Source organism: Perca fluviatilis, chromosome 23 (assembly GCF_010015445.1).
Source record: "Perca fluviatilis chromosome 23, GENO_Pfluv_1.0, whole genome shotgun sequence".
Taxonomy (NCBI): Eukaryota; Metazoa; Chordata; class Actinopteri; order Perciformes; family Percidae; genus Perca; species Perca fluviatilis.
The window spans coordinates 9673122-9698336 of record NC_053134.1 but is presented as its reverse complement, the minus strand read 5'-3'; the positions used below and the strand labels follow the sequence as shown (position 1 = coordinate 9698336).

Genomic DNA, 25215 nt, shown 5'->3' with positions numbered 1-25215 from the left:
GACCAATCAGACCAGACCGGGCTTGTTCGGGAAGAAACCTTAAAGAGACAGGCGCTAAAACAGAACGTTTCAGACAGAGAGTGAATACAGGTATATTCAGACAGACAGTATGAGAGAATTAATGTTTTTTGAACATTGAAGAATGTAAAAATGTTCTGGTAGAAACCCAAATTACAATTATGAACCTAAAAAAATGCATGGTATGGGACCTCTAAAGCAACACTATAATCTTTGAACAGTGACCACAGTGGCTACAAATAAAACTTAGCCAAATGCTAAATTACTGGCCACCATAAGGTACTGGTCATACAAGACCAGCCAAGGCTGTAGCAGCAAGTGTATTGAATTGTATGATGGTACGTTTAATCGCCTATGAATTAAAATTTTCATTTGCAAGCTCCACCCTCACGTTAAAGTCTAATGTGAGAACAATTATCTTATTAAAGATTACTTATTACAATTAACTTTGTGTTTCATGGGAATTAACATGAGCAACGTTTTTACATTTTTTATGTTTCTCACCTACTGAACTTTTTTATGTTTATCTGTACTTTCCAGCATGGCTGTGGGAACTTCATCCGGGTGGTGCAGCCTTATAACAGAACTCATCTGTTCATGTGTGGCAGTGGAGCGTACAGTCCCGTCTGTGCGTACATCAACAGGGGCCGCAGACCAGAGGTGGGAACACGATGACAGATTCGCTTCACTAAATATACAAACTCTTAAGGGGAATAAACCATTTTTGGGGACATTGGCCTGGTGGTCAACACATCCATTACAGTAACTGTTGATAAACTAGAGACCAAAACTGCCCATGTGTTTGGTAGATTATTCACACTGGTTGTCCATTAAAATAGGATACACTGCAGGCTGCTGAATGATACTACACACAAACAAGAACCTCTGGTACCTCTAATCCTAAATTGTAAGCATTTATACTTAAAATTGTAAAGGTCCCATGACATGGTGCTCTTTGGATGCTTTTCTATAGGCCTTAGTGGTCCCCTAATACTGTATCTGAAGTCTCTTTCCCGAAATTCAGCCTTGGTGCAGAATTACAGCCACTAGAGCCAGTCCCACAATGAGCTTTCCTCAGAACATGCCATTTCTGTGTCTGTAGCTATTGAGGAGGAGAGAGGGCGGGGCAAGGTGGAGAGTGGGGGTGTGGCCTTGACCAACTGCCACTTTTCTCGTTTGAAAGCCATGATGTCTCTCTCCCATGGGTGGGCCAAATTCTCTGGGCGGGCAAAGCAGAGAAAGGGGAGGTAACCTCGCTTGTTATGACCTCATAAGGAGCAAGATTCCAGATCGGCCCATCTGAGCTTTCATTTTCTCAAAGGCAGAGCAGGATACCAAGGGCTCTGTTTACACCTATCACCATTTCAAGCCAATTGGGGACTATAGGCAGGCTGGGGGAACTCATATTAATGTTAAAAAACCTCATAAAGTGAAATTTTCATTCCATGGGACCTTTTAAAAAAGATCCGAAGGGGGTTTGGTGGTGGGACATTTAGAAATAATGAGCTAAAGAAGAACATGCAGAGGTTCCCCTGTGGTTATTTAAAACAATAAACCTGATTATATTAACTCAATTGAGTTAGTGCAATTAATGTGCTTATTACTCAATTGAGACCGTAATTCATAACTCTCTTCTTCTTTTATTCCCTAAAAATAGTGTTGGCTGTTAATGTTACCCCTTAGCGAGAGGTAAGTGGTAATACAGTCCTGACAACCAGAGCAAGTAAACAAAAATAATTTTCTTGAAAAGAGATATAGTAATCCTAAAAGCCTCAAGGGATGTGGACGAGGAATATTTATCTTTTGATGAATCAGTTTTTATCTAATTATTTAAAAGTTCAAAACAAAAGATGACGTGTTTTTGATTAATCGCTGCAATAATATAAAATAGAATGTCTTTACAACACTCACTACTAGTTGTAGTAGAATAACTATAATTCAGAGTCAGTACTGGAAATCTATTAAGTGGATGACAACCAGCGCATATGGAATTGCTATAATCTCCTTACAGTTTATATTTGCCTGAATTTAAATTCATGTCGGCATCATATAGCGATTGTTTCTAACAATAGAATATTCTTTTACTGGTCTGCTAGGAATTTAGAAGTGTTGCCACATGATAAGAAAGACTCCATAACGTTATATGAGCAAAGTTTTCATGCACTTAATTTGAGCCACATGAGAGGAGATGCCGAGGATAAGAGGGAGAAAATGGAGCTCCAGTGTCAGGCATGGAGGGCTGCGCTCTCATCTCCGGCCGCACAGCTCTGGAAGTAAGAGCGGGGAAGCCCTCCAGGAGAGAAATGCTCACTGAGTGAACAACATTTAGCCCCAGACTGCCGACTGCTGCCAAACACTAATAAGCAGAGCGAGTCAGCTCCCAACCAGGCTCTTTCCACACTGCGGTGCCTTTTGTCATTTGGGGGTTTTGTTTAAAAGGCAGAGTGCTCTGTTTGCAAATCAAACATGTCAGTGTCTCAAGAAAAGGGATCTGTTAAGTATAACAAGCTGCCGTAGTGGGAAGTTGACAGCGAGCGCACAGAGTTTGGACCTTTGCCCCCAAGAACGGAACCCACACAAACATTATGTTGTTTTGAAACTTGATGGGATGGCTGCAACAGAAAGGTATTTGCCTGTGTCAATGTTTTTTGTCTTATTTTGTGGTTTAGTAAGTGCTACTCAGGTTGGTAGGGAATTATACACTGCGTTAAATGTCCATATTACCCAGTCAATTAGTGTATCAGGAATTCCCCAGAAACATTTATCAGTACAAACAGTTATCACTTCTTTACAGAAACGTTCAAGAGAACCAACAAACAGATTTTTAGTGCATTCGGGGATTTATTGGTTCATCGCAACATCAAATGACTTGTTAAAATGGATACTTTTTGCAGTGTAGAGGTTAACGACACAGCCTACCAGATGGAGTCCACCTCCAGAACCTCTTGGCGAACACACATATTTTCCTGGAAAATGACATCACTTGCATCCCCATTCAAGGAATAGTGCTTCCTTGAATGACCAGACCTAAATAGGATGGGACAGGAAGCGCTATAATTTACCCAGGTTACAGTAAAAGCCGTTTGGACCATCCAGTCCACCACAAGGAAGGGAATGTTCTCTTTACTGTCCCACATGGGCCAGTTAAGGAAGACCAGGCCAGGACCATTTCTGTGTTTAAAACCAAAAGGGAAAGAAACGTGAGCAGGGCTACCTTGTGGTACATTTGGTACGCTCATATATGCAGTTTTATTGTGGTAGAGACGGAATAGCTTATCATATAAAACTGTCTCCACAATCTCTGACTTCCTCTTTTTTCTGTCACAGGAACAAGTATTTCACATCGACTCGAAGACCGAATCTGGAAAAGGGAGGTGCTCCTTCAACCCTCAAGTGAATACAGTCTCCGTTATGCTTAGTAGGTGCTCCCTACATCCACCTTCATGACTTCTGCCTTTAAAAAAACAAACTGAAAACTTGTTTTTACGAAAAAGAAGAAATTAAGGTTTTGTTTGTTTTTCTATAGTAACTGAGCCCCCTCCGTCCGTGTTCTCAAGGGGGCATGAAATTTTGTTTCTGAGGGGCAATGTTGATACTGTAATTTGAATGGTGCAGTATCTGTGTGCCCCAGTCAGTAGTGCGTCTCCTAGCAACGCCAGTCGTCAAATGTCAGTCAGTATCAATATAGTTTAAATGTCGTTGCACAAAAAGTGAGCATAATTCAAATATCAGCTCTGCTTACACATCAAACACAGACCACCAGAGGCTAAAGCAATACCTCATTCAGGTCAGGCTGCACCCTCTCTCTCTTTTGATCTCTGATTGGTCGAGGGGTGTTGGGTTGCTGTTGACACGGCTAAAGGCGAAACATTGCACCCTCAGCTCTGCTTTCTGACACCTGAGCAAGTCAGCAGCCACTTTGCCAGCTAGTGAGCAGCTTCAGAGTTGCTCGGGGGGGGAGCCAAAAGGGGAGGGTGGAATAACCTAAAGGGGTAGGAAGGAAAGTGCTCTGCCAAATAAAGTTGAGGTCCAGGACAAGGCTGTGGAGACAGTGATGCAGCACTCAGAGACTCAGAGAATCCGAGGCAGTGTCGGCGCTTCATCTCCCCATCCTCATGTTTTGGACCCTCTGTGGCTGTCTGAGTGCTGTCAACACTCGCTCCTTAGCAAGCCAGCTTGGATGCGGCCACATACCCCTAATCCTCATCTAACTTGCCCCACATCCTCCAAAACACATGGTCTGGAACTGATGCATGATGAAGTGAGAGTAAAGGAATGATAAAGAGCATGAAGCGGCTGTGGAGAGCACAAAGTCTCGTGTTAGCAGCAGAACACACACAGACTGTAAACCAATTCATGCAACATTATTTATCAGTCAAAGAATAAAATATTGGTGTATTGTATATATTATATATATTACATTTCTGAAGCTGTTTCAGTCTTTTCTTGGTTTCTAGAAGCCCTTTACAGTAGATTGTTGTTGTTGTTTTATGGCTCTACAAAATATGTGAGCATATTGTTGATTTGTTTCCTCTAGACCAGGAGCTGTTCTCAGGCATGTACATTGACTTCATGGGGACAGATGCTGCCATCTTCAGGAGCCTGACCAAGAGAAATGCAGTGCGAACAGACCAGCACAACTCTAAGTGGCTTAGTGGTGGGCACAGAAACATCCTCTAAAGATTTTGAATATATATATATATATATATATATATATATACAAACAAGATGTTTATTTTTTAACTTATTTATTGTTAAATTGTCAATGTGTCCCTTTTTTCATTCAGAGCCAATCTTCATTGATGCCCACCTGATACCAGACGGAACAGATCCCAACGATGCCAAATTGTATTTTTTCTTCCGTGAGAGGCTGACAGATAACAGTGGAAATACTAAAAATATCCACACCATGGTGGCCAGAGTGTGTCCAGTAAGTGCCTGTGCCTGCATAAATCAATAGTGTCTGTTTTGTGGTTTCGAGTTGCTATGTACAGCTTCTGTCTGCAGAGTGACATCGGAGGACAGCGGAGCCTGGTGAACAAATGGACCACCTTCCTCAAGGCCAGGATGGTGTGTTCCGTTTTGGAGGAAGACGGCACCGAAACTCACTTTGACGAACTGGGTGAGTAAAATGAAGGAACAGGAACACTATTGTGGCCTTTTTACATGTTATATATTTCCTTTATATGGTGACTGACTTCCAAGCTCTATAATACTTTCACGGTCCATGAAACAAGTTTAAAACAAACTCCGTATTTCTAAAAATACGAGACCATCCTAATTCTCGAAAGCTCGCTATTTTTGTTCCAAGGTTTCCAGTGATTGCTTTCTCCATAAACAATCCATGGAACTTCCTTTGTTTGGTCTGGATTAGGGCTGTAGCCCTTTATCAACTTTCATAACCATTGTTCTGTTGTTTTTGGTTACCTTGTATTCGTTTATGAGCATATTATTCCAGTCCTTCCTGAGTCTCAGCTTTGAAAACTACAAACACCAGCTCAAAACATTTTAAACCTGCTTTTCCACATTGCTCATCTGACCAGTCACTCTGTCAGCATGTGCAGTTATTAATTCATGCATTCTTCACTTTTTGGCAATCTCACCTGCAGGATAAAGTGATATGGGTTATGTGGAATTTGTTGAAGGTATTACACATTTGCCTGCGTGTGTGCACGTGTGTTTTCCCTTACAGAAAATGTGTTTTTGCTGGACACCGATCAGCCCAAGGGCCTGTTGGTGTTTGGAGTCTTCACATCTACAAGGTAAGACTGATGGCATTGAAGCCAACTGTAACATTCCTGCTGGCCTCAGTGGTTATGTTAATCACTGACTGGATATCAGAGGGAGGGGATGTGCTTGTCAAAGGGCCTGTTACATAGAGACGTCATGTGTCATGTTGCAGAACAGCTTAGTCAGTGGTTGAACTATCAATTACAACATCCTGGTAGCTTCACTATATGGCCTTCGTTTTGATGTTTTGTCCTTATGATCGTAAGCAGCAGTGCGCTATTTCGCTGAGTTAGCGAAATAGCGAGATAGAGTGCAAGAGATATATTTATAGTAAGCATTGCATAATTTGTATCACATTATATGTATTGTTAGAGGGAGTAATAGTACACAGCAGCATTTTTGAGTGCAGAGAGAATTAATTTACTGCATTTTTCAGATAGGTGCAACCCAAGCTTTTTTCGCCAGATTTTAGGGAAAATAAAGAAAGCCATATGGTCACCATTTGTCTTTTAATTGTATCTTAGAATCCCACCCACCCTTATTATATGTATACTGTAAAACAAGGGTAAGAAAAGATTACCACACTGTCTAAACCTCTGTGGTAATTGAAGAAAACCACACTGAATTAACTTCTCTCATTTAGCCGAAAGTCACAGTCAGCAGGGTTGCACAGCAAATTTGGAGCTTTAAAGGAATGGTTACTTGATCCATGTGTTCTGATCTCTAATTGAGTTTGTCTGGTTAACCCAGGGTGACACTGCCACAGGCCCTCGATCTACTTGTTATCATAGATAAGATCATAGAAAGGTTACAGTAGAGTATCCTGGCTCAAAGAACACAGCCAAACTAAACAGTGAGGTCCTTGAGGTCTCTTACCTCAATGTTATTCCTTTCATTTCTCCACACTGGGATTCTTCCTCCATCCCCACTTTGCACAATATGCTTCTGCTCCCCTTTTCAACAAAGACTCTTTTATGTGTGAAGTGGTGTGGTTTTAAATGACTTAGCCAAACCGTATCAATATCAATGAAGGGGAAATAGGTAAGCTGTCCCCACTGGAGAGTGGCCTTGGTTCCACCCAGACTGCATTACATCCTTAGAAACGGAGATCCTAATTAACAACTGCATAATATTTTAGCTGGTTGGATCTCCAGGTTGTGAGTGTAGTAGGTTCCCACTGTTGTGTTTCATTGAAAGTATGCATCTTATTTCCTCAGCTCCGTGTTTAAAGGCTCGGCAGTGTGTGTGTACAACATGGCCGACATCCTTACCGTCTTCAATGGGCCTTTTGCTCATAGAGAGGGGCCCAACTTTCAGTGGGTGGCCTTCCAGGGGCGCATCCCTTACCCAAGACCAGGAACTGTAAGTTCATTTCCAGAACATTCTTTCATTCATTAATTTGTTAGTTATTTCCGTGCATGATTCTAAAACAAAATTTCACATAACATATTCCTCTTAACATATGTCTTTACACATTGTAAGCCATAAAAAGGAGAGAAAAATCTTGTATTACCAGCCTGTCAGTAAATGTTATAACATAACCAAAAGAAAAGGAAAATATGTTTTGCCATCTGCAAATGTATTAAACTGCAACATCCTTGGCACTTAACAAATTAAAGTATCAAACAAAAGAAATACGTAAAATAACAAAGCCCCAATGTGGAGCCTTGTGGCATTCCATATTTAACTTTCATGCATTCAGATCAGTTATCAGCAAACTGTACATATTGTTGTCTATTATCTTAATAAGCACTTACAGTATATAAACTAAGCCCCATAAAGTAAAACATGTACTGTCTTTTTAATACAATATTGTTATTTACTTTTGTTTCTCCAGTGTCCCGGTGGAGCCTTCACACCTGACATCCATACTACAAAGGAGTTCCCAGACGACGTGGTGACTTTCGTACGGAACCACCCAGTCATGTTCAACCCCATCTACCCAGTAGGGAGGAGACCTCTGGTGGTTCGGACCAACGCTGACTACAAATACACATCAGTGGCAGTGGACCAGGTTATGGCTGCCGACGGCAACTACCAAGTGCTTTTTCTGGGCACAGGTATGAATGTAGACACGTCCTGCAGATTCTACCTAAGTACAAGCCAACATTGAGTTTTGTTTTTTTTAACCCTGCAAGCTTTATGTAGAGATTGTTTCTTATGGCCACTACAACAGCTGCATTATGTTTTATACTGTATGTTGAGGTCAATGGATATTTTAGGCTGACACTAATATCAATAATTGAAAGTGTAAAGAATCTCATAATGACATATCAGCTAATATTATGTAATTTTACATAAACAAATTGTTTGATAAGAATGCCTTAAACTTTTTTTAAAGAATTGGGACTAAATATACATTTATCTTATATCTGCAATTTTTCTACTGCAATTTCCTGGTACTTATCAGCTTATGCATACACTGCTAAAGATCCATCAGTTATGATCTAATATTGGCACGGATGATTTATCAGTCTAACTCTAATGACCATGTGATGGCTCAGTCACCTCAATCCTGTAACCAGGAACATCAGTTAGAAGCAAACCAATTTACAGTGAAATTACAGAAAGAAGCAATAACACAATCCCTCTCTCGTGTGAGCTGTCAGTTTTATGAGTAAATGATTGTTGAGTGGAGTCCCATTGCAACAGCGAGTAATCAGATAAACAGATAACAGAGGGGATAGTGCACTGTGGATGTCGGGGCAAATTTGAAAACACAGACATTTATGTCCCAAATGGGTCATAGACCGGGTGATAAGACAAGGAGAGGACTTTGAGGTTTTCATTTTATCAAATCAGGTGAGAGAACTTGTGGGTGGGTTGAGATCATTTCACTTCTCTCTACCACGTTTTAATCAACTTGATATTGTCTCTTGTTTTTTAGAAACTACCTGGAACACACAAATGTAACGCAGAGCGTAGCTTTGAGACTGATTATGAGACTAAATGTTACAGAGAGCACAAGTATAAAATATACAGTACAGGCCAAAAGTTTGGACACACCTTCTCATTCAATGCGTTTCCTTTATTTTCATGACTATTTACATTGTAGATTATCACTGAAGGCATCAAAACTATGAATGAACACATATGGAATTATGTACTTAACAAAAAAGTGTGAAATAACTGAAAACATGTCTTATATTTTAGATTCCTCAAAATAGCCACCCTTTGCTCTAATTACTGCTTTGCACACTCTTGGCATTCTCTTGATGAGCTTCAAGAGGTAGTCACCTGAAATGGTTTTCCAACAGTCTTAAAGGAGTTCCCAGAGATGCTTAGCACTTGTTGGCCCTTTTGCCTTCACTCTGCGGTCCAGCTCAACCAAAGATCTCAAAAAAGGACTCATGAGACCAAAGCACAGATTTCCACTGGTCTAATGTCCATTCCTTGTGTTTCTTGGCCCAAACAAATCTCTTCTGCTTGTTGCCTCTCCTTAGCAGTGGTTTCCTAGCAACTATTTGACCATGAAGGCCTGATTCGCGCAGTCTCCTCTTAACAGTTGTTCTAGAGATGTGTCTGCTGCTAGAACTCTGTGTGGCATTCATCTAGCCTCTAATCTGAGCTGCTGTTAACTTGCGATTTCTGAGGCTGGTGACTCGGATGAACTTATCCTCAGCAGCAGAGGTGACTCTTGGTCTTCCTTTCCTGGGGCAGTCCTCATGTGAGCCAGTTTCATTATAGCGCTTGATGGTTTTTGCGACTGCACTAGGGGACACATTCAAAGTTTTCGCAATTTTCCAGACTGACTGACCTTCATTTGTTAAAGTAATGATGGCCACTCGTTTCTCTTTACTTAGCTGATTGGTTCTTGCCATAATATGAATTCTAACAGTTGTCCAATAGGGCTGTCGGCTGTGTATCAACCTGACTTCTGCACAACACAACTGATGGTCCCAACCCCATTAATAAGGGAAAAAATTCCACTAATTAACCCTGACAAGGCACAGAGGTGAAGTGAAAACCATTTCAGGTGACTACCTCATGAAGCTCATTGAGAGAACACCAAGGGTTTGCAGCGCTATCAAAAAAAGCAAAGGGTGGCTACTTTGAGGAATCTAAAATATAAGACATGTTTTCAGTTATTTAACACTTTTTTGTTAAGTACATTATTCCATTTGTGTTCATTCATAGTTTGATGCCTTCAGTGAGAATCTACAATGTAAATAGTCATGAAAATAAAGAAACACATTGAATGAGAAGGTGTGTCCAAACTTTTGGCCTGTACTGTATATTGTACAGAATAATATGTGTGTGTGTGTGTGTGTGTGTGTGTGTGTGTGTGTGTGTGTGTGTGTGTGTGTGTGTGTGTGTGTGTGTGTGTGTGTGTGTGTGTGTGTGTGTGTGTGTATAATTATGCGTGCATTCATGCTCGTGCAGATCCACTTGTGCACATGTTGGCATTCAGCAAGCAGCTCTGGGACTCTCACAGCTGCTTGTGTTTATCAGGCAGCCTCTCCATTCTGTTCCTCCTTCCTAGATTCTTGAAGAAAAGCCAGTGCTGTCTTACCATATCTGAGCACCGAAATGCTGCTTTGTCTCAAGGATGAGGGAGAGGCTCTTATCAGGCGTTTCCAGGAGCTGTTACTGGAACTCCTTCTCTCTGCTCTGCTGCTCAACTCCCAGGACAAAACAGCCGTATTGATGATGGTTGTGTTGCAGTTTGCCCTTTTCGTGGCCCTTGTCCACCCTTTGGCGGGCTTAGAAGCTTCCATTCCCACCCCTGCCACAGTTGATTTTGCTATGAAAACTGGTCGTGGCTCTCATGCCTAATTCAAAAGCAAACATGGGCAAAGGAAAACAGACTCTGGGTTTATTTTTTTCACAAGCGTTGTATTCTAGTTTCACTGGCATTCTTAGTTGAGTGTTAGTAGCCATATCTGTTTCACACGGTTGTTTTGCGTGTGTGTGTGTGTGTGTGTGTGTGTGTCTGTCTGTGAGAGACTCATGACATGTCTGCTTTTTGCCCTCAGACAAAGGTACAGTACAGAAGGTGATTGTGCTGCCAAGCAATCAATCCCTGCATGAAGATCTGATCCTGGAGGAGCTGGAAGTGTTTAAGGTCAGTTGTCTGTTTTTCTACAGGACCATTCCTTTCATTGTGTTCTTACTTTCATCCTTTTTCTTTCCCAAAATCAAAAGCAGGGGGGAAGAGGGAGTGTTTGGCCACAACATAAAGGCCAAGGGCAGACCGAAAGAGGCAGGGTGGCATTCAGGAGATGGATGTTCTGCAGTCTATTGCAGCAGAGTGATGGGAAACATGCTAACATACCGCAAGAGTCTGGTTGTTGCCCCGAGTGAACCTTTGCACGTGCTGATTTATCTATGTATCTAAAGTGTGATCAACCTATGATCACACGGAAAGGCCCCGGCTGCTTTGAACTTTAACTGCACCTATTGAAGTCATTCAATCAGAGGACATTTATTCTCAAAAGAATATATTTTTTTCTAGAAAGTTACGCCTGGCCAGAAGCTGATCCTCTGCTATGACTGCTTTTTTTTATTAAAGAAAAGTCTGATCAGCGGTTCTCTGCTTATTTCCCCAACATGTTCCCAATTACTCTAAGATTTTAATAAATAACTGTGAATAATGTCTAAAAGCTCTCAACTTTGCTCTGTGTGCTAATTTTTCAGAATCAAGCTCCTGTTACAAACTTGAGAATATCCTCAAAAAAAGTAAGTGTCCTTTTAAACTTTGCATACCTCACATATGAAACAAGTTTTATTGTTTTAATATGTTATTCATTGTCTGCGGCTACTATGTAATGCACAAGACAGAAATCTCCTGGGCATAATAAGCCTCCCAAAGGCAAGGAAATAATAAGCCATAATTGTTTCTGCGCTCTGCCTCATTTTCCTGTCAGCCAGCCACTTATTAAGACAAACAGGGCGGCTGACATTTGAACTGTTTACTTTACAGCAACAGCTGTACGTCAGCTCGGAGTTCGGGGTCTCGCAGGTCTCCCTGCACCGTTGTCACGCTTACGGCTCGGCATGCGCTGACTGCTGCCTCGCCAGAGACCCCTACTGCGCCTGGGATGGACTCAGCTGCTCTCGCTTCTATCCCACCGGCAAAAGGTACACAAAGGTTTACAGCTTTACGGGTCATGCAGAGTTAGCGTTGATTAGGGAGCCCATTCATGGAGGCAGCTATTCAAAACTTTCACAAGTGTTAAATAAACATTAGCATAGTGCAGATATTTGATTAGTACACAGTTATTTCTCTTCACTTGTGTTCACTTTTGCCCAATTTGCCATAAGAATCTAGTGAGGCTTTGGGCTTCCAATAGTCAACCAAAGTAGTATTCATCCGTTATACAACAAATATGATGTCAATCAATGTACCACACCCAGCCATATTGAATGTGGATAACAGATGATGTACAACAATATGTTAAACAAGAGCAGAAAGGAGCTGCTCACAACTTGTGAGAGCAAAAAGATCAAATGACTGGATTCCTTCAGTGCAGTGTAAGTATGTCACTAATTCTGCCTTTGTTGTTTCCCTCCGTCTGTCTAGACATAACACAGACAAGGAGGTATGAGCGACACATCGCCTCTAAACCGATACCTCTCTACCGGCTGTGTGTGTCTCTTGACATTCCTGTCAGACGCAGGTCAAGTTTAGTTTGGTCGCAGAACAAAAGCACAGCCCCCGTTTTCGTGCGGAATATGTGTCTGAAATGTGTCTGCTGTTTACAGGCTCTTTTCCTCAAGCTGTTACATATGAGTGTGCAGCACTGAGTGGAATAACAGTCAGATGATTTTTCTTTTATTGTTTTTGCACTGACGGCTCCTTCCACAGTTTCAATATGAGATAAACACGTGAAGAGAAAGGTTGTGTATTTTTTCTGTATTTAGCTAAAGTGTATTTATACTCATTTCTATTTTTTTTCCTTTCCTTTTTTAGGAGAAGCAGAAGGCAAGACATTATGCATGGAAATCCACTCACTCAATGCAGAGGATTCAATCTAAAAGGTATTTAAAGCTGCACTAATCAATATTTTTATATTAACAAAAGGATCAAATGACATGTAACGTGAAAGGTGTCACTCATAGGGACAAACCCACAGATCATTTTCACCCAACTTTCTATTTTCCCTCAGCTCTACAGAGCGTAGTCTCTTTAAGCTTATTGTTTAGATTTTAGCAGCAGACAAAATTAGCAAGTTGCTGGAGAAAAAAAAGTAGCTAGCAGCTATAAAACCAGATATTTTTCTCAGGAGTTAGCGTAAACCAAAACAGAGTTGACACTTGTAGTGTAATGTTCAGATAAAGCTTAAATACATGTTATATAGAATGATCAGATAAAATAGGATGACAATACACCTCACACTCAACTCACAATCAGCAGGTGGACAGAAACACAACTCCAAATAAATGCTAATGCTACGTGTTAGCAGGATATAAATAGGTAACTGTTTGCCAGCATGTTAGCCTTAGCAAGGTCATAATATGTCAATGTTGTGTTTTCAGCTTGTTTTTAAGGTCAGTGTCTCAAAAAAGTATGAGACAAAGTATGCAGCTACAATTATTGACCTATTGTATGTATTTGTAAAGGGACAGTTGTCATGTCATACTTCCAAACTGATTCACATTCACAAATGTAAAAATAAGTCCACATTTGATGGCAAAACGTTTTGTGCTTGTTTGTGAGTCCAGGTACTGCAACATCCTTAACAAAAGATTCACCCAGTAGTACTAGTAGGGTGCTGCTTAATGAGAGGAGAAGATTTGCTCTCCAGAGTGTCCCGTTTCCATCAGTATTGTAAATCTCTAAATTAAAACGAGCTTAGGGAACAAACCATATGGCCATTACCACTAATTAGTCACAACCCTGTCACACATCCAGCTGAGTGATGAACCATTTAGCTGCAACACAAAACAATACAGTAAATGAGACGAAACAGAGTTGCCCCCGATGCATCGATGGTTCTTTTGTCTGTCGAAACTGAAGAAGTCTGGGTGGAGTTTGGCTGTGCTGCAGGTGCCGAACTAAGCTTTGTGTCAACATTTCCCTCTCACAGTTGGGACTTGAGACAGATTTCATGTCCATCTGTGGGGTTTGTGTCTGTCAGCAAGTGACGTCTGACTTTGTGTGTGTGTGTGTGTGTGTGTGCGTGTGCGTGTGCGTGTGTGTGCGCGTGCGTGTTAGCCTACAGAAACGCTGTGGAGATGACGCAGTACGGTGTGAAAAACAACACCACCTTCCTGGAGTGTCTTCCCAAGTCTCCTCAGGCCTCTATCCGCTGGCTAATTCACAGGGACAATGACAGGAGGAAAGAGGTCAGTTTGACATGTAGAGAGGTAAAAGGTCAACATCACAGCCTTATTTATATGTAACACGCTGACGTGATGCAAAGGACATAATATTGAGATAACTTAATAAATGTCATGTTCCCGCTCTGGTGTTCTGGTCACATAGTTAAATATAACATCAGACGGTAAACATGTCATAGCAATCATATGAGCTCACACGCTTGATCAGGACTTGTATCGCCTATATAATGACACGGTGAACATGGAGCATCATAATGAGCAGTGATACAGATCAAACATGATATGTACCTTGACTAATGACTGGATTCTCAGCGGGGAGAACGGTTAGAGATATTTGACACCCCTTTAACCCCTTGAAAGGCTGTGAAAGATTAAATAAAGCTGGGGAAGAGAGCATCTGCATGAAAAATCTTTTTATGGATTAAGCACTCACCTCAGTGGAGTAGACTCAGAGTAATGGCCGTTTTATAGCCGTTTCTCCATGAGAATAAAAGTTGGCCTTAGAATAAATCACTTTAGTTTTATGGTGTGTTAATATTGCAATCTTATCCAAACTAAGGCCTGGCTGATTTTAAAGTAGTCAGTGGAAAAGTCTCTCTTCTTTCAGCACCTTCATTTTGACATTTCAACTTCACTACTATACTACTACACTTGAAGTATATCAATATTTCAAATGTTTCACATTTTCAGCAGCAAAATATACGTACAATTTCACCCAAAATCTGTTCCCAGTTAGGCATATGTTATTGTAACTACAAAAGAAGACCGTCCATCTTGCCTTTTTTTCCAATCAACATGAAGTGTAACTATACTGGAGGGATGAGCACCATTCTCCAAAGGATATTCTCTCATTTGGTGTTTTGATGATTGCGATGGAGAGCACTGTCTTAACACATCTCTCATAGGTGTTCAAATGGGTTGAAATCTGGTGACTGCAAAGGTCATTGCATAACAAATAATTATAAAGTGACCCCTTCAATCTCCATTTAGTATTTTAAGTGTTTCCCTTTGGTCTGTAACGTATAGTTACTAAGTAAATGTGGTTATGACACAACCTGATTGTGCCAACCCCAGGTGAAGCTGAGCGACCGTGTTGTTTCAACGGAGCATGGCCTCCTTATCCGCTCCGTCCAGCTGTCGGACCAGGGCCTTTACTACTGCCTGACCACCGAGAACAGCTTCAAACGCACCGTCGCGAAGATCCGCCTGCGAGTGCTGAGCGAGGCCATGGTGAGCGTGCTGACAGACAAGCAGCAGTCGCCGTGGGCCTGGGCCAGCTCGTTACATCCCAAGGAACTACTGTCAGCGTTCAGTCCAGCGGAGAGCCTGGCTGTACAACAATACTGCAAAGAAAGGAAGCAGCTCCAGACCCTCCAGCAGAAGCAGCAGCAGCAGCAGCCTCAGCCTCAGCCACCTGGACCTCTCAGGGGGGACCTGGCCAAACTGAAGCCCCTGTTGGACCGGAGGAAGAGCCGCAATCGCCGCAATCACCTCCCAGAGGCCTGACACAGGAAGGTGCAGGAACTGACACAAACACCTTCTTCTGTTTTCTATACCCACACCCTCATTTTCCAAACTCTCATCTCAAACTGCAGAGCTGCACTGTGGATGTACAGCAAACGAGGAGGTGGGTGTGGGGAGTTGTTATTCGGCAATATCTCTTTTTCTTGCATGAGGTACTGTGACCAGGTGGCTGTGACATTAACTAAAACACACGCACAGGCACCCACGAGCAATTCATTTGCCGTCGCAGTCACAACATGGACTGTGGCCCTGTTAAGAGTGCCACTAATAAACTGGGCTCTAAGCTGATATTGCTCATGATAATACGCCTTGAGATGCAGCTATGGTCAATGATCTTATCATATTTTAGATATTAGAGGGGGAATTTGGACTGGCTGGATATTGGCTCACAATGTATTTGTTCTTTGTTCACAAAAAATGGGGATCATTTGAAATTATGATAGTAAATAGAGGAGATTGAAAAGGGACAAAAGGGAGAAAGATGCATGCTTGGAAGTGAGCGCCCTCTCAAAGTTTAATATTAGTATTTTATTAGATTCTACTCACCTTTCTATATTTACTTTAAGCTAACAAAATTGTCTCAATTCAGTAAAATGACTTTGTGGGCACACATAGGGCAATAAAAAGTCAATTTGTGAGAAGAAAATGTATTTTTTTTCTCATGGTTTGACTGCCTCCCAAACTGTCTACAATAGCACTGTTCATACAAAGGCCAGATGGTAAGTGGTCCCCATAAAAAGTGTTATATTACAGCGCTGTAAATTTAAAAAAAGTAATTAGTTCAGAGGCGAAACGTAACATCCAGTGCAGATGTTACCTAAACAGAAATAGTAGTAAAATACTAATTAGCATATACAATTTGGTGTGAGCTACGTGATCTCTCCTATATTTATTCCTATTACTCAGATGTACAGTACATCTAAAAGAATCTGTCTCACTGTAATTCAGCTGCATATCATATCATATGTCTCTTGTTTCTAGCACAGAAGCATGTTTATAGAAATGTATCAGTAATGTAGAGGTATCTTATTCCTTGCCTGGATTCGTTTTGAGTAACTAGCAGATACACACATTTAAGTTTATCAGAATAGTTTACATCAAAAGGTAGATGCCTAAACTTGACAATATCCTTCTTTGGATCCATATTTTCCACATTGTCTACAGCAAAGTGGACACTTCAGAAATAGTAATGCATTGATATGTGAATAAACTTTTTTTTTTAATAGCGTAGTTAATGTAGATAGAGATTATTTGTTGTTTGTGTACAGAATATATTTTTGTTTGTTTTATCCTTTTTAATTTAATGTGCAGATTCTTTTGTCAAAATGTGTACATAATTTCAACATATTTCACCAGCTATGACTGTATCTGCAAATTGCAGAGACATCCGGTATTATTTTCATTTTGAGAAAAGACTCTAGTTGTACCTTCCCTCTAAACAGATCTCTGCTCCACGTTTAATAAATCTGTGTGCCAGCATCATGTCAGCTCAGTGTAATTTCAGTGTTATGAAACATGTATTTCTATTTATTAATGTCATGATAGCCTGAATAAATCTGTTCAGATGAATCTCAATTTTACAGAAAGATCGTGCATTTTATTGTTAGACTTTTTTTATCAGAATCATTTTTCAAAATGTGAACCTTATCATTCTGTTACGGGCCAATACATAATCCCTCTGTCTACTTAAAGCTATAGTGCGTAGTTTCTGTCTCCCCCGTGAGGAATTCTAAGCAATGACAACAAAACTGTCGGTGCTTCCACATGATACAAGCCTTCCTTGATCGCGCAGAGCACCCACCCCTCCTCCACGCAGTTGCTAGTAGCCAAGGAGGACACGGAGGATTAAAAAAACATGACAGGACTTTTCAGATGAGTTAATTATCTTCACTGGAGTTTCTTCACGTGAAAGTCGCCAGACAACACAATCTTCCGAACACAGCCATGCTGAGAAATACAGAGAGAGTTGTATGTTTTTTAGCAACTCATTTGGCAATGGCTTAAATGTAATAGATGTTCATTAATATCAAAAGGTTACGCACTAAAGCTTTAAGGGATTCGATGGTGGGGCATATGATAGCTTATTATATTGTTACAGTCACACTGTTGTCATAATGTGATTTGGGGAAATATTCATATTTGCTTACTTAAAGGAAAAGGAAAAGGTCGATACCACTTATGTCTGTATGGTAAATATGAAGCTACAGCCGCCAGCTGGTTAGCTTAGCTTAGCACAAAGACAGGAAACAGCTACTCTGGCTCTGTCCGAAAGTAACAAAGTTTGTAGAGTAACCCATCTCTGTCCAGAGAGGGATATTGATCATCTCGTCTAACTCTTGACAAAAAATTAATTAGCGTATTTCCTACAATGTGGAACTTTTCCTTAAAAGATTGTCACGTCAAGAAATTTTGACAACCTGGAAAATGTATGGGTTTAATATTATGCTGAAACTCAAGAGGGTCCAGCTTTTCAACCAGGAACTTGTGTCCTAAATTTCAAAGACCAGTGCACACTGTACCTAAAATACTTTGACAATTGCAAGAGGTGTCTGTTTTAATCCTAAATGAAACACTCCTTTATGTGTGTGTCATGTAAGATTCAGAACGGATAGCATAATCAAATTCCCCCAGGAGGCTGCAGAGGGTCATTTAAAACCCATAAAACCAAAGAGAGGTCTCCTGCTGAGCAGAAATATTGCTTTCTCACCAAACAAACCCAAGTACCATTCAAAACCACACGTACTGTATAATCATTCCCCAGCCCATTTTTATTACTCTTTTTGATTTATGGGCCAGTCAAGGTAAAGAGGAAACCAAGTAATTTTGCTTCAGCATGCACAATGCGGAGGCTTGTTTCAGCAGGGGGGCGGCCTCTGCTGTATTTCAGGCCGAGAGGGATGTAGACCAATTTCGATAGACTGTTGCCGGGTAGGAACAACCCCAGTAATAAAACACCCAATGAGAAGTGCCTTTTCAGCTTTTATTCATTTTGAAGACACTAGTTTAGCAAAGGATTAGATTCATGTACATTTCTTTTAAAGGATGTCAAACAAACCCATCTCTCCTCTGTTAGATTATTAACCTGACCTGTTAAGAGGAGTCTCCATCTGCTCTCCCTCTAAAGATCCCTGATTCAGGTAATGTTACAGTGTTTGCAATTGAAATAATATATGGCAAATCGCTTGAGATTTACAAAATCACAGTATTACCCCTCCCTGGTATCAAAGGAAGCATGATATTATAAATAACACTGAAATTACCAAAAAGTGCAAGTCTATATCAAAAGGGTTGATGTCCCGTAGCAGCCTAAATGCACTGTGCTCTGCAACTCCCACTCGACAGACACTTCCCGCATGATTGTTTTACACAAGCTTGCTTCGGTTGTCGCATCTCCTCACCACGCAGTAGGAGATGAGACACAGGATGAAAATGCACACACCTGTGCCAAGAAGCGCCTTCTGTATTATATCCAACATCTCGATACGGGAGAGGAGTTCCTTCTTAAACATGTCTGCTGTTTCGTCGTCCAACGCAGCCGTCTGATTACGAGGATGGAGACAGAGGAAGATAGAGTGATTATCATGCATCCCAATCAAACAGACTCTACACTTCATGACTGCAGGGCTCCATTTTTTATTTTATTTTTTATCTTACCTCATTGAGCCAAACAATAGGGAATATGGTATAATCCTTGACTTTCTTAAGCACCCTGCAGGGAAAGAGTTGATTACTTGGTATTCAATGCATGACACATTTTTTTTTTTACTGTGACAGTACAGACACAGAGAGGACATGCAGGGATGAAAAGATTGGAGGTGGCATGCATGTGGTATGTGTTCCAACCACTCTGCCAGTGAAACCAGACACCACATCTTAAACTTTTTTAAAAGGTATAGATTTACACATTTGCTTTCTTTCTGAGAGTTATATGAGAAGATAGATACCACATTCCTTTCTGTACAGTAAATATGAAGCTAGAGCCAACAACTGGTTAGCTTAGCAGCTATTTTAACATAAAGCCAATAGATTGTTAAGGATATAACCTCAGTAAAACCCCAACTTGTCCTTTTTAAACCTAAAGGGGCTGTACTTGAAATGCGTTAAAAAAACAACCAGCGGGCTGGAGTTGCCTCCACACGGCTCTCACAGACCGTTCCCCAATATGTGAAATACCTACGTTTACATGGCCATATGCACACGTGTTTGTTTTCGGTTAGGGGTTAGGGTTAGTGGTGAAAGGGGAGAAAGAGGGGAAATGACATGCAGCAAAGGGCCGCAGGTCGGAACCGAACCCGCAGCCGCTGCGGCGAGGACTGAGCCTCTGTCTATGGGTGCAGGTGAGCCACCGAGGCGCCCGTATTGGGGTTTTTTTGCTATCAAAACAAAGTACAGAGAAGCTTGGATTACAACACACAAAAAGGAGTGTGATTTCATTTTCTGCTCAGGACTCCAATACTCCACTAATGGCCTATGTTTAAATAGCAAATACTAGTTTGCTGCTATATTTTCGTTCTGAATGTCGAGTACAGCCCCTTTTAATGTTTTTGTATGAACCTAATAAACAAGATTTGAGCTGGTTGAACAGAGCCAGGTGAGCTCTTTTCCCTCGCTCTCAATCTTTACGCTAAACTAAGCTAAGCTAAGCTAACTTATGCTGGCTGTAGCTTCACATTTTCCATACAGACCTGAAAGTGGTCTCAATCTTTTACATTACATTACATGTCATTTAGCTGACGCTTTTATCCAAAGCGACTTACAATTAAGTGCTAATCTTCTTATCCAACTATCATCAAGAAAGCAAATAAGCCTGTTATCCAAAATCTTTTCTTTTAAAATGGTGAAGCAGAACTTACGTGATGACCTTTGATGGTCCATAAAGCATATTTGCTTGAATTCTCTTGGCAAACCTCAAGGTGAACCCAGTTGTCTGTTGGAAAAAAAAAATACCACGAAGAAAAAATTAGAGTTGCTGCCCCTAAAAATAGAAGAAATCACAAAGATGTATGATAGAAATTCGTACAGGTTCCACATCCAGGAAGGTGGCATGGTGCTCCTCGCTGGGATTGAGGCCTTGCACATCCTCCCTTAGGTACGGACTGCCATGGAGGAAGTGGGGCAGGGAGATGAAGACAGGTTGACCTGTTGAAATGGCAAAGAAACACAGACATAATCAAGCTGCTGAGCAGAATGATAAAACAGTCAAAGAAAGTGGCTTAATTTATGTTGTACTCAACAAAATGAATGCAAACTGACCGCCTTTACAGGTGCTGACGTCCAGTACTCCAGCCAAGGTGCAATTCCTGGTGGTCTTAAAGTTTTTGCAGAAACATCGGTTGTCTGGGTTTTCCGTAGGGGAGGCCAGGGTGTTTGGCTGGAGGGTGTAGCGGTACACTTCAATCCCTTTTAGATCCATGCTCTCCTCAAAGCCAGCTGACACAGACCTGAAAACAAAACAAAAAACACAGAGATTATTTTAAAAGTCTTTTAGAAACTGACCATCATGTACCCAGTAATCTATTGTGCAGTTCTGACTCCAGAACGTGACTGTGGTTTTGGTATTGGAAAGCTCTGACCTCTAGTGGTCACTGAGAGGAAATTGCAAAGGTGCAGTTCTCAAATTAAGATGTTAAATCTCCCTTCGTTGACACTTACTGCCCCGCTTAATGTTAGCGAAGCACAGCCGGACTACATCAGATGAAATCATTGCTCCCACAAAGTGAAACTCTTCATCACCTGCAGATGTCTGATGAGAAGAAATAGAGAGGCTTCTTCTTGTCCACAAAGGGAGCGAATGATGAAGCATCTAAGGAAGAGGGGAGAAGAAATGAGGTCAGAAGGTGACTCGTCTGCATTTAGAGCTGCGTTATAAGATGGGTTCAGGAAAAAAAGCCTTTTTTTTTTTTACAAAAAACATTGCTGCATGAGCCACACCTGTCCCGTTGATCATGTCACAGTACGTGTCGTTCCAGAAACGTAAGCTCCTGTTGGACAAAATTCACTTTGTCAGACAAACTATTGGATTTAACAGCTTCAAATATTAGTTTTTTTATTACAGCTGAATTCTCACATTGCAGAATCTGTACAGCCTGATTAACCTGATTTGATTAAACAGCCTAAAAGATCACACTTGTCCAAATCTGCAGAACCTGTTTAAAAGATAAAGGATTTAAATCCAGTCTCAATATCTCCACTTTTCTTATAATCAAACTCACCTATGTCCTTGCCACATGTCAATTATTCCCACTTTTGAGATGTCCTCCTTTCCAGTGTAGACATTGTAGTAGCCATCATACGTACCGTTGTACTAGGGAAAACATTTGATTTAATACATTAATAAAATCATAGAGTTTCTGAGGTGTTACTGGGTCGATCTTGTCTCTTCTAATTATGTGTAAGTGTAAGGCTGTAATATCTGTTTGCTTACAGGTGCAAATAGGCCCACAATATCTTTCAACATGGGGTCTATGTAACCCCACAGCAATTCGTTGACTGTACGGTTCTGGAACAAGGAGGAGTTGCTTGTCTTTATCCGATTTTCCAGTAGAAAATGAAGCTCTTCTGGAATCAGTGAATAAGCTCCCTGACAAAAAAGAAAAGAAATCAGAAACATGTATCTTTGAAAAAAGATCAGTGATTGTGTCAATTATAAAAGGTGCCAAAAAGATAGATGTTGGTTGCTTTGGACGATGAGCCAGAAAGTAATTCTTTTATGCCTGTGATACTGCATAATTACTTTTAGAGTTGGAATGGGTCATGCTTATCATTTGAGCCTTATCAAAGTTTGAAGAGAAAGTCCAAAGACTTTTGATTGTAAAATGATGACTTAGCAGTTTGTTTCCCAAACTCACGCAGCATCTTTGCGCCAGTGTGAATGTTAGCCTCAGGGTCTTCTAACACCACATCACCGTTTCAAACCTTACTTTTTGCATGTCACGTACCAATAGCCTGCTTGCTCAGACAGATTTGTACTCTTTTACCTTTTTTTGTGATCAGACAGTCCCTGGCCCTTGTGTTTATATTACTCAAAGTATAGAATCAAAGAAAGTATTAGCGTCAGTACGAAAACTACGATATTGTCTCGCCACTGTCACTACAAACCTTAACTTGCCCAAGCCAAATTTTATTTTATTTTAATTTCCTTCTGAAAAAACTCTTTATGATATAGTGCACTGGTTTCCAACCTGGTGGTCAGGACCCTCCATGGGGGTCACACGTTAAATCTGAGGGGTCACAAGATGATTAACATGATAGAATGAAAAAACATTCTGCATTTCTGCTGTACTAAGTGTCTACTGTATATTGTACAAATATTCTTTAACCCCTTGATTTTCTTGTGAAATTTCGGGTAGCTTTTTTAGCCCTTTAAAAAGAATATTTATAGGAACAACCCGGGTTACCGGGTGAGACAAAACTATCAAAAAGGTTGGGAACCACTACGAAATCGAGTGGCTGTAGACCAAAGCAATCCACCATTAGGCAGCACAGCTTGATTTGGCACAGCTTGTCTTGGCCATGGAACAGAAGTACAGTCACGGTTAACACTATCGCTGAGTCATGTTAGGAATCACCACACAGTGGGGTGACACTCACTTACAGCCACAGCCAGGTTGAGGGTGGTGACTTTGTCTTCATCTGATCCCACTGACATGGATGGCTCGAAGATGGCGCCCAGAGGCAGCAGGAAGGAGGCGGTTTGATTGGGATGGAATGTGATGTTCTCTTTGGCAAGATATCTCGTCCTGAAAGGGGAGAGGGTCTCACTTAGACATTCAATTTTATTAGAGGAGAGGAAATTCTTGTATATCATATTACACCAGATAAGTGTGATGAAGGGTTGATTTAGGACTTAATAAAGTGACTTGTATATTCTTAAGCTTTTCATCAAAATGTTGTAAAAGACATGCACATATCAACCTTACCTGTATGTGTAAGGTCCTTTTTCCACAACCATTGGACTTGCTCCATTCTGTATAACCTCCTGGGCGTTTTGGACATCAAAAACCCAGAACTGCCTGTACACTATTCCCCCTGTAGACACCCAGTTGTCATAAGCTGTCGTTCCAGGCTCAATGACAGCTTCCTAAACCCAGAAGACACACACACACACACACAAACACACACACAAACAGTCTATTTTTAACATAGCTCAAAACTGCTAGCAGGCCAGCTGCCCCACTGATACCTGAAAAGGGTAGATGCTCTGCTATAAAAGGTCCAAACCGCGGAATTTTTCTCGACAGTGTCTAATAAAATCATAGATGCTGATCTTCAAAAAAAAAAAAAAAAGGCACACTTGGCATTCTGCAGTTTCTTGTTTACCATTTGAAGCAGCTTTCCAAAAACACACGCCTCTTCCCTCTCCTTTCTCCTGATTCACCTTGATCTCTGCATGCACACACACACACACACACACACACACACACACACACACACACATACACTCTGTCACTCCCTATGAAACTGAGAACCATACCTTTTTCACTGTTCCCTCAATGACGCTCTTTCCCAGCGGGATAAGGATGCCTCCCAGGATGGCAACCACCGCCCCAAACACAGCTCCGGCTATCAGCCCGCACCTTCTGTTACAGCAGCCCATGGTGGTGTGCGTTACCCTCCGTTAGTGCGTACGTACGTCCGTCTGTCTGACTTGCAGTCTGTTCTCCTTCTGTGTCTGTGCTAGTGTGTGCAGCTTGTGTCCCGGTGGCAGCAGCAGTGGCTCAGACAGGCTGTACCATCAGAGGAGCTGACAGAACAACCGAGGCCAGGTACTGTAACACCACAGACACCTCTGGCAGGCGCCCAGGGACCTCCTTTAAGTAGGTCCATTAAGTTGTATAATGGCAAGAAAGGTTTAAGGTTCAGCTGACACTTGTCTCCCCAGGTATCAGTGAAGGCTATCAGACCAAATGATAAAAGCTGCAATAGGCTTAGGAGAAAGGTTGAAAGAGAAGTTGGCACACACACACACACACACACACACACACACACACGTACACAATTAGGTCGTGCATAAAATAAAGCTTATATTTCTGATCCTAGAACCATGTCATTCTGTTTTCTTTCGTTCGTTTTGTTAGATTCTAACACCTACTAGTAGTAAGATGAATTTGCCATTGACTTGAATCCTCATTCAAGAGGATTTATCAGGACGTGAGATATCAACTCTAGATATTTAATAACCTGGAAGATGACAACCTTCATAAAGATTGTAATCTTATTCTATTCTTTCCTGCTATGTCGCTTATCTGTCCTTCTTTACCTATTCATATCTTGTCTCCTCTCCAATTTCTGTTCCAAGCTTACAAGAGACAGAGAAGCAGGAACATGGAAATGATTATGTACAACACGTGTGTCAAACTCAAGGCCCGTGGGCCAAATCCGGCCCCTTGCAGATTTAGATCTGGCCCGTATATCAGTTTGGGTTCACAATAAATTTTGGCCCGCCTAGTTGTGCGCCAAACGAAAAACACAGGAAAGTGTTTTTTAAACTGCAATTACCTGATATTCAAAGCAGAATATGGCAGATTTGCCGACTCTGAGACTCTGAGAAATTCCCCCAGAAGCAGAGAGTTTTCATATTCAGGCTGTGAAACAGGTGGTTGTTAAAAAAAATGTCATTGTTTTGCTTGATTTGCTCAATTCTATGATGGCTAAGGACTT

At 41.2% G+C, this 25215-nt stretch overlaps 2 protein-coding genes across 2 annotated transcripts in view; one reads left to right on the top strand and one right to left on the bottom strand.

Moving 5' to 3' along the window:
- The window catches only part of sema3c (sema domain, immunoglobulin domain (Ig), short basic domain, secreted, (semaphorin) 3C), a 41250-nt gene extending 24120 nt beyond the window's left edge, over positions 1–17130 (top strand). The window contains exons 5-18 of the mRNA XM_039791882.1: positions 559–678; positions 3346–3436; positions 4556–4675; positions 4806–4948; positions 5026–5140; positions 5711–5780; positions 6966–7110; positions 7586–7808; positions 10725–10813; positions 11386–11427; positions 11672–11829; positions 12662–12729; positions 13907–14037; positions 15106–17130. Of these exons, the coding sequence (XP_039647816.1) occupies positions 559–678; positions 3346–3436; positions 4556–4675; positions 4806–4948; positions 5026–5140; positions 5711–5780; positions 6966–7110; positions 7586–7808; positions 10725–10813; positions 11386–11427; positions 11672–11829; positions 12662–12729; positions 13907–14037; positions 15106–15537 (1947 nt within the window). The 3' untranslated portion in view covers positions 15538–17130. The remainder of the gene's footprint in view (positions 1–558; positions 679–3345; positions 3437–4555; positions 4676–4805; positions 4949–5025; positions 5141–5710; positions 5781–6965; positions 7111–7585; positions 7809–10724; positions 10814–11385; positions 11428–11671; positions 11830–12661; positions 12730–13906; positions 14038–15105) is intronic.
- Positions 17131–18521: 1391 nt separating this feature from the next.
- On the bottom strand, positions 18522–24346 carry cd36 (CD36 molecule (thrombospondin receptor)). Its single transcript, XM_039791883.1, has 12 exons — positions 24029–24346; positions 23475–23635; positions 23150–23294; positions 21980–22135; positions 21768–21859; positions 21487–21536; positions 21289–21358; positions 20809–20996; positions 20576–20694; positions 20409–20482; positions 19210–19264; positions 18522–19094 (listed from the first exon to the last, which is right to left on the bottom strand). Exons 1-12 carry the CDS (start codon positions 24149–24151, stop codon positions 18918–18920), a joined length of 1410 nt encoding a protein of 469 aa, XP_039647817.1. The 5' UTR covers positions 24152–24346; the 3' UTR covers positions 18522–18917.
- Between the last annotated feature and the right edge of the window lie 869 nt (positions 24347–25215).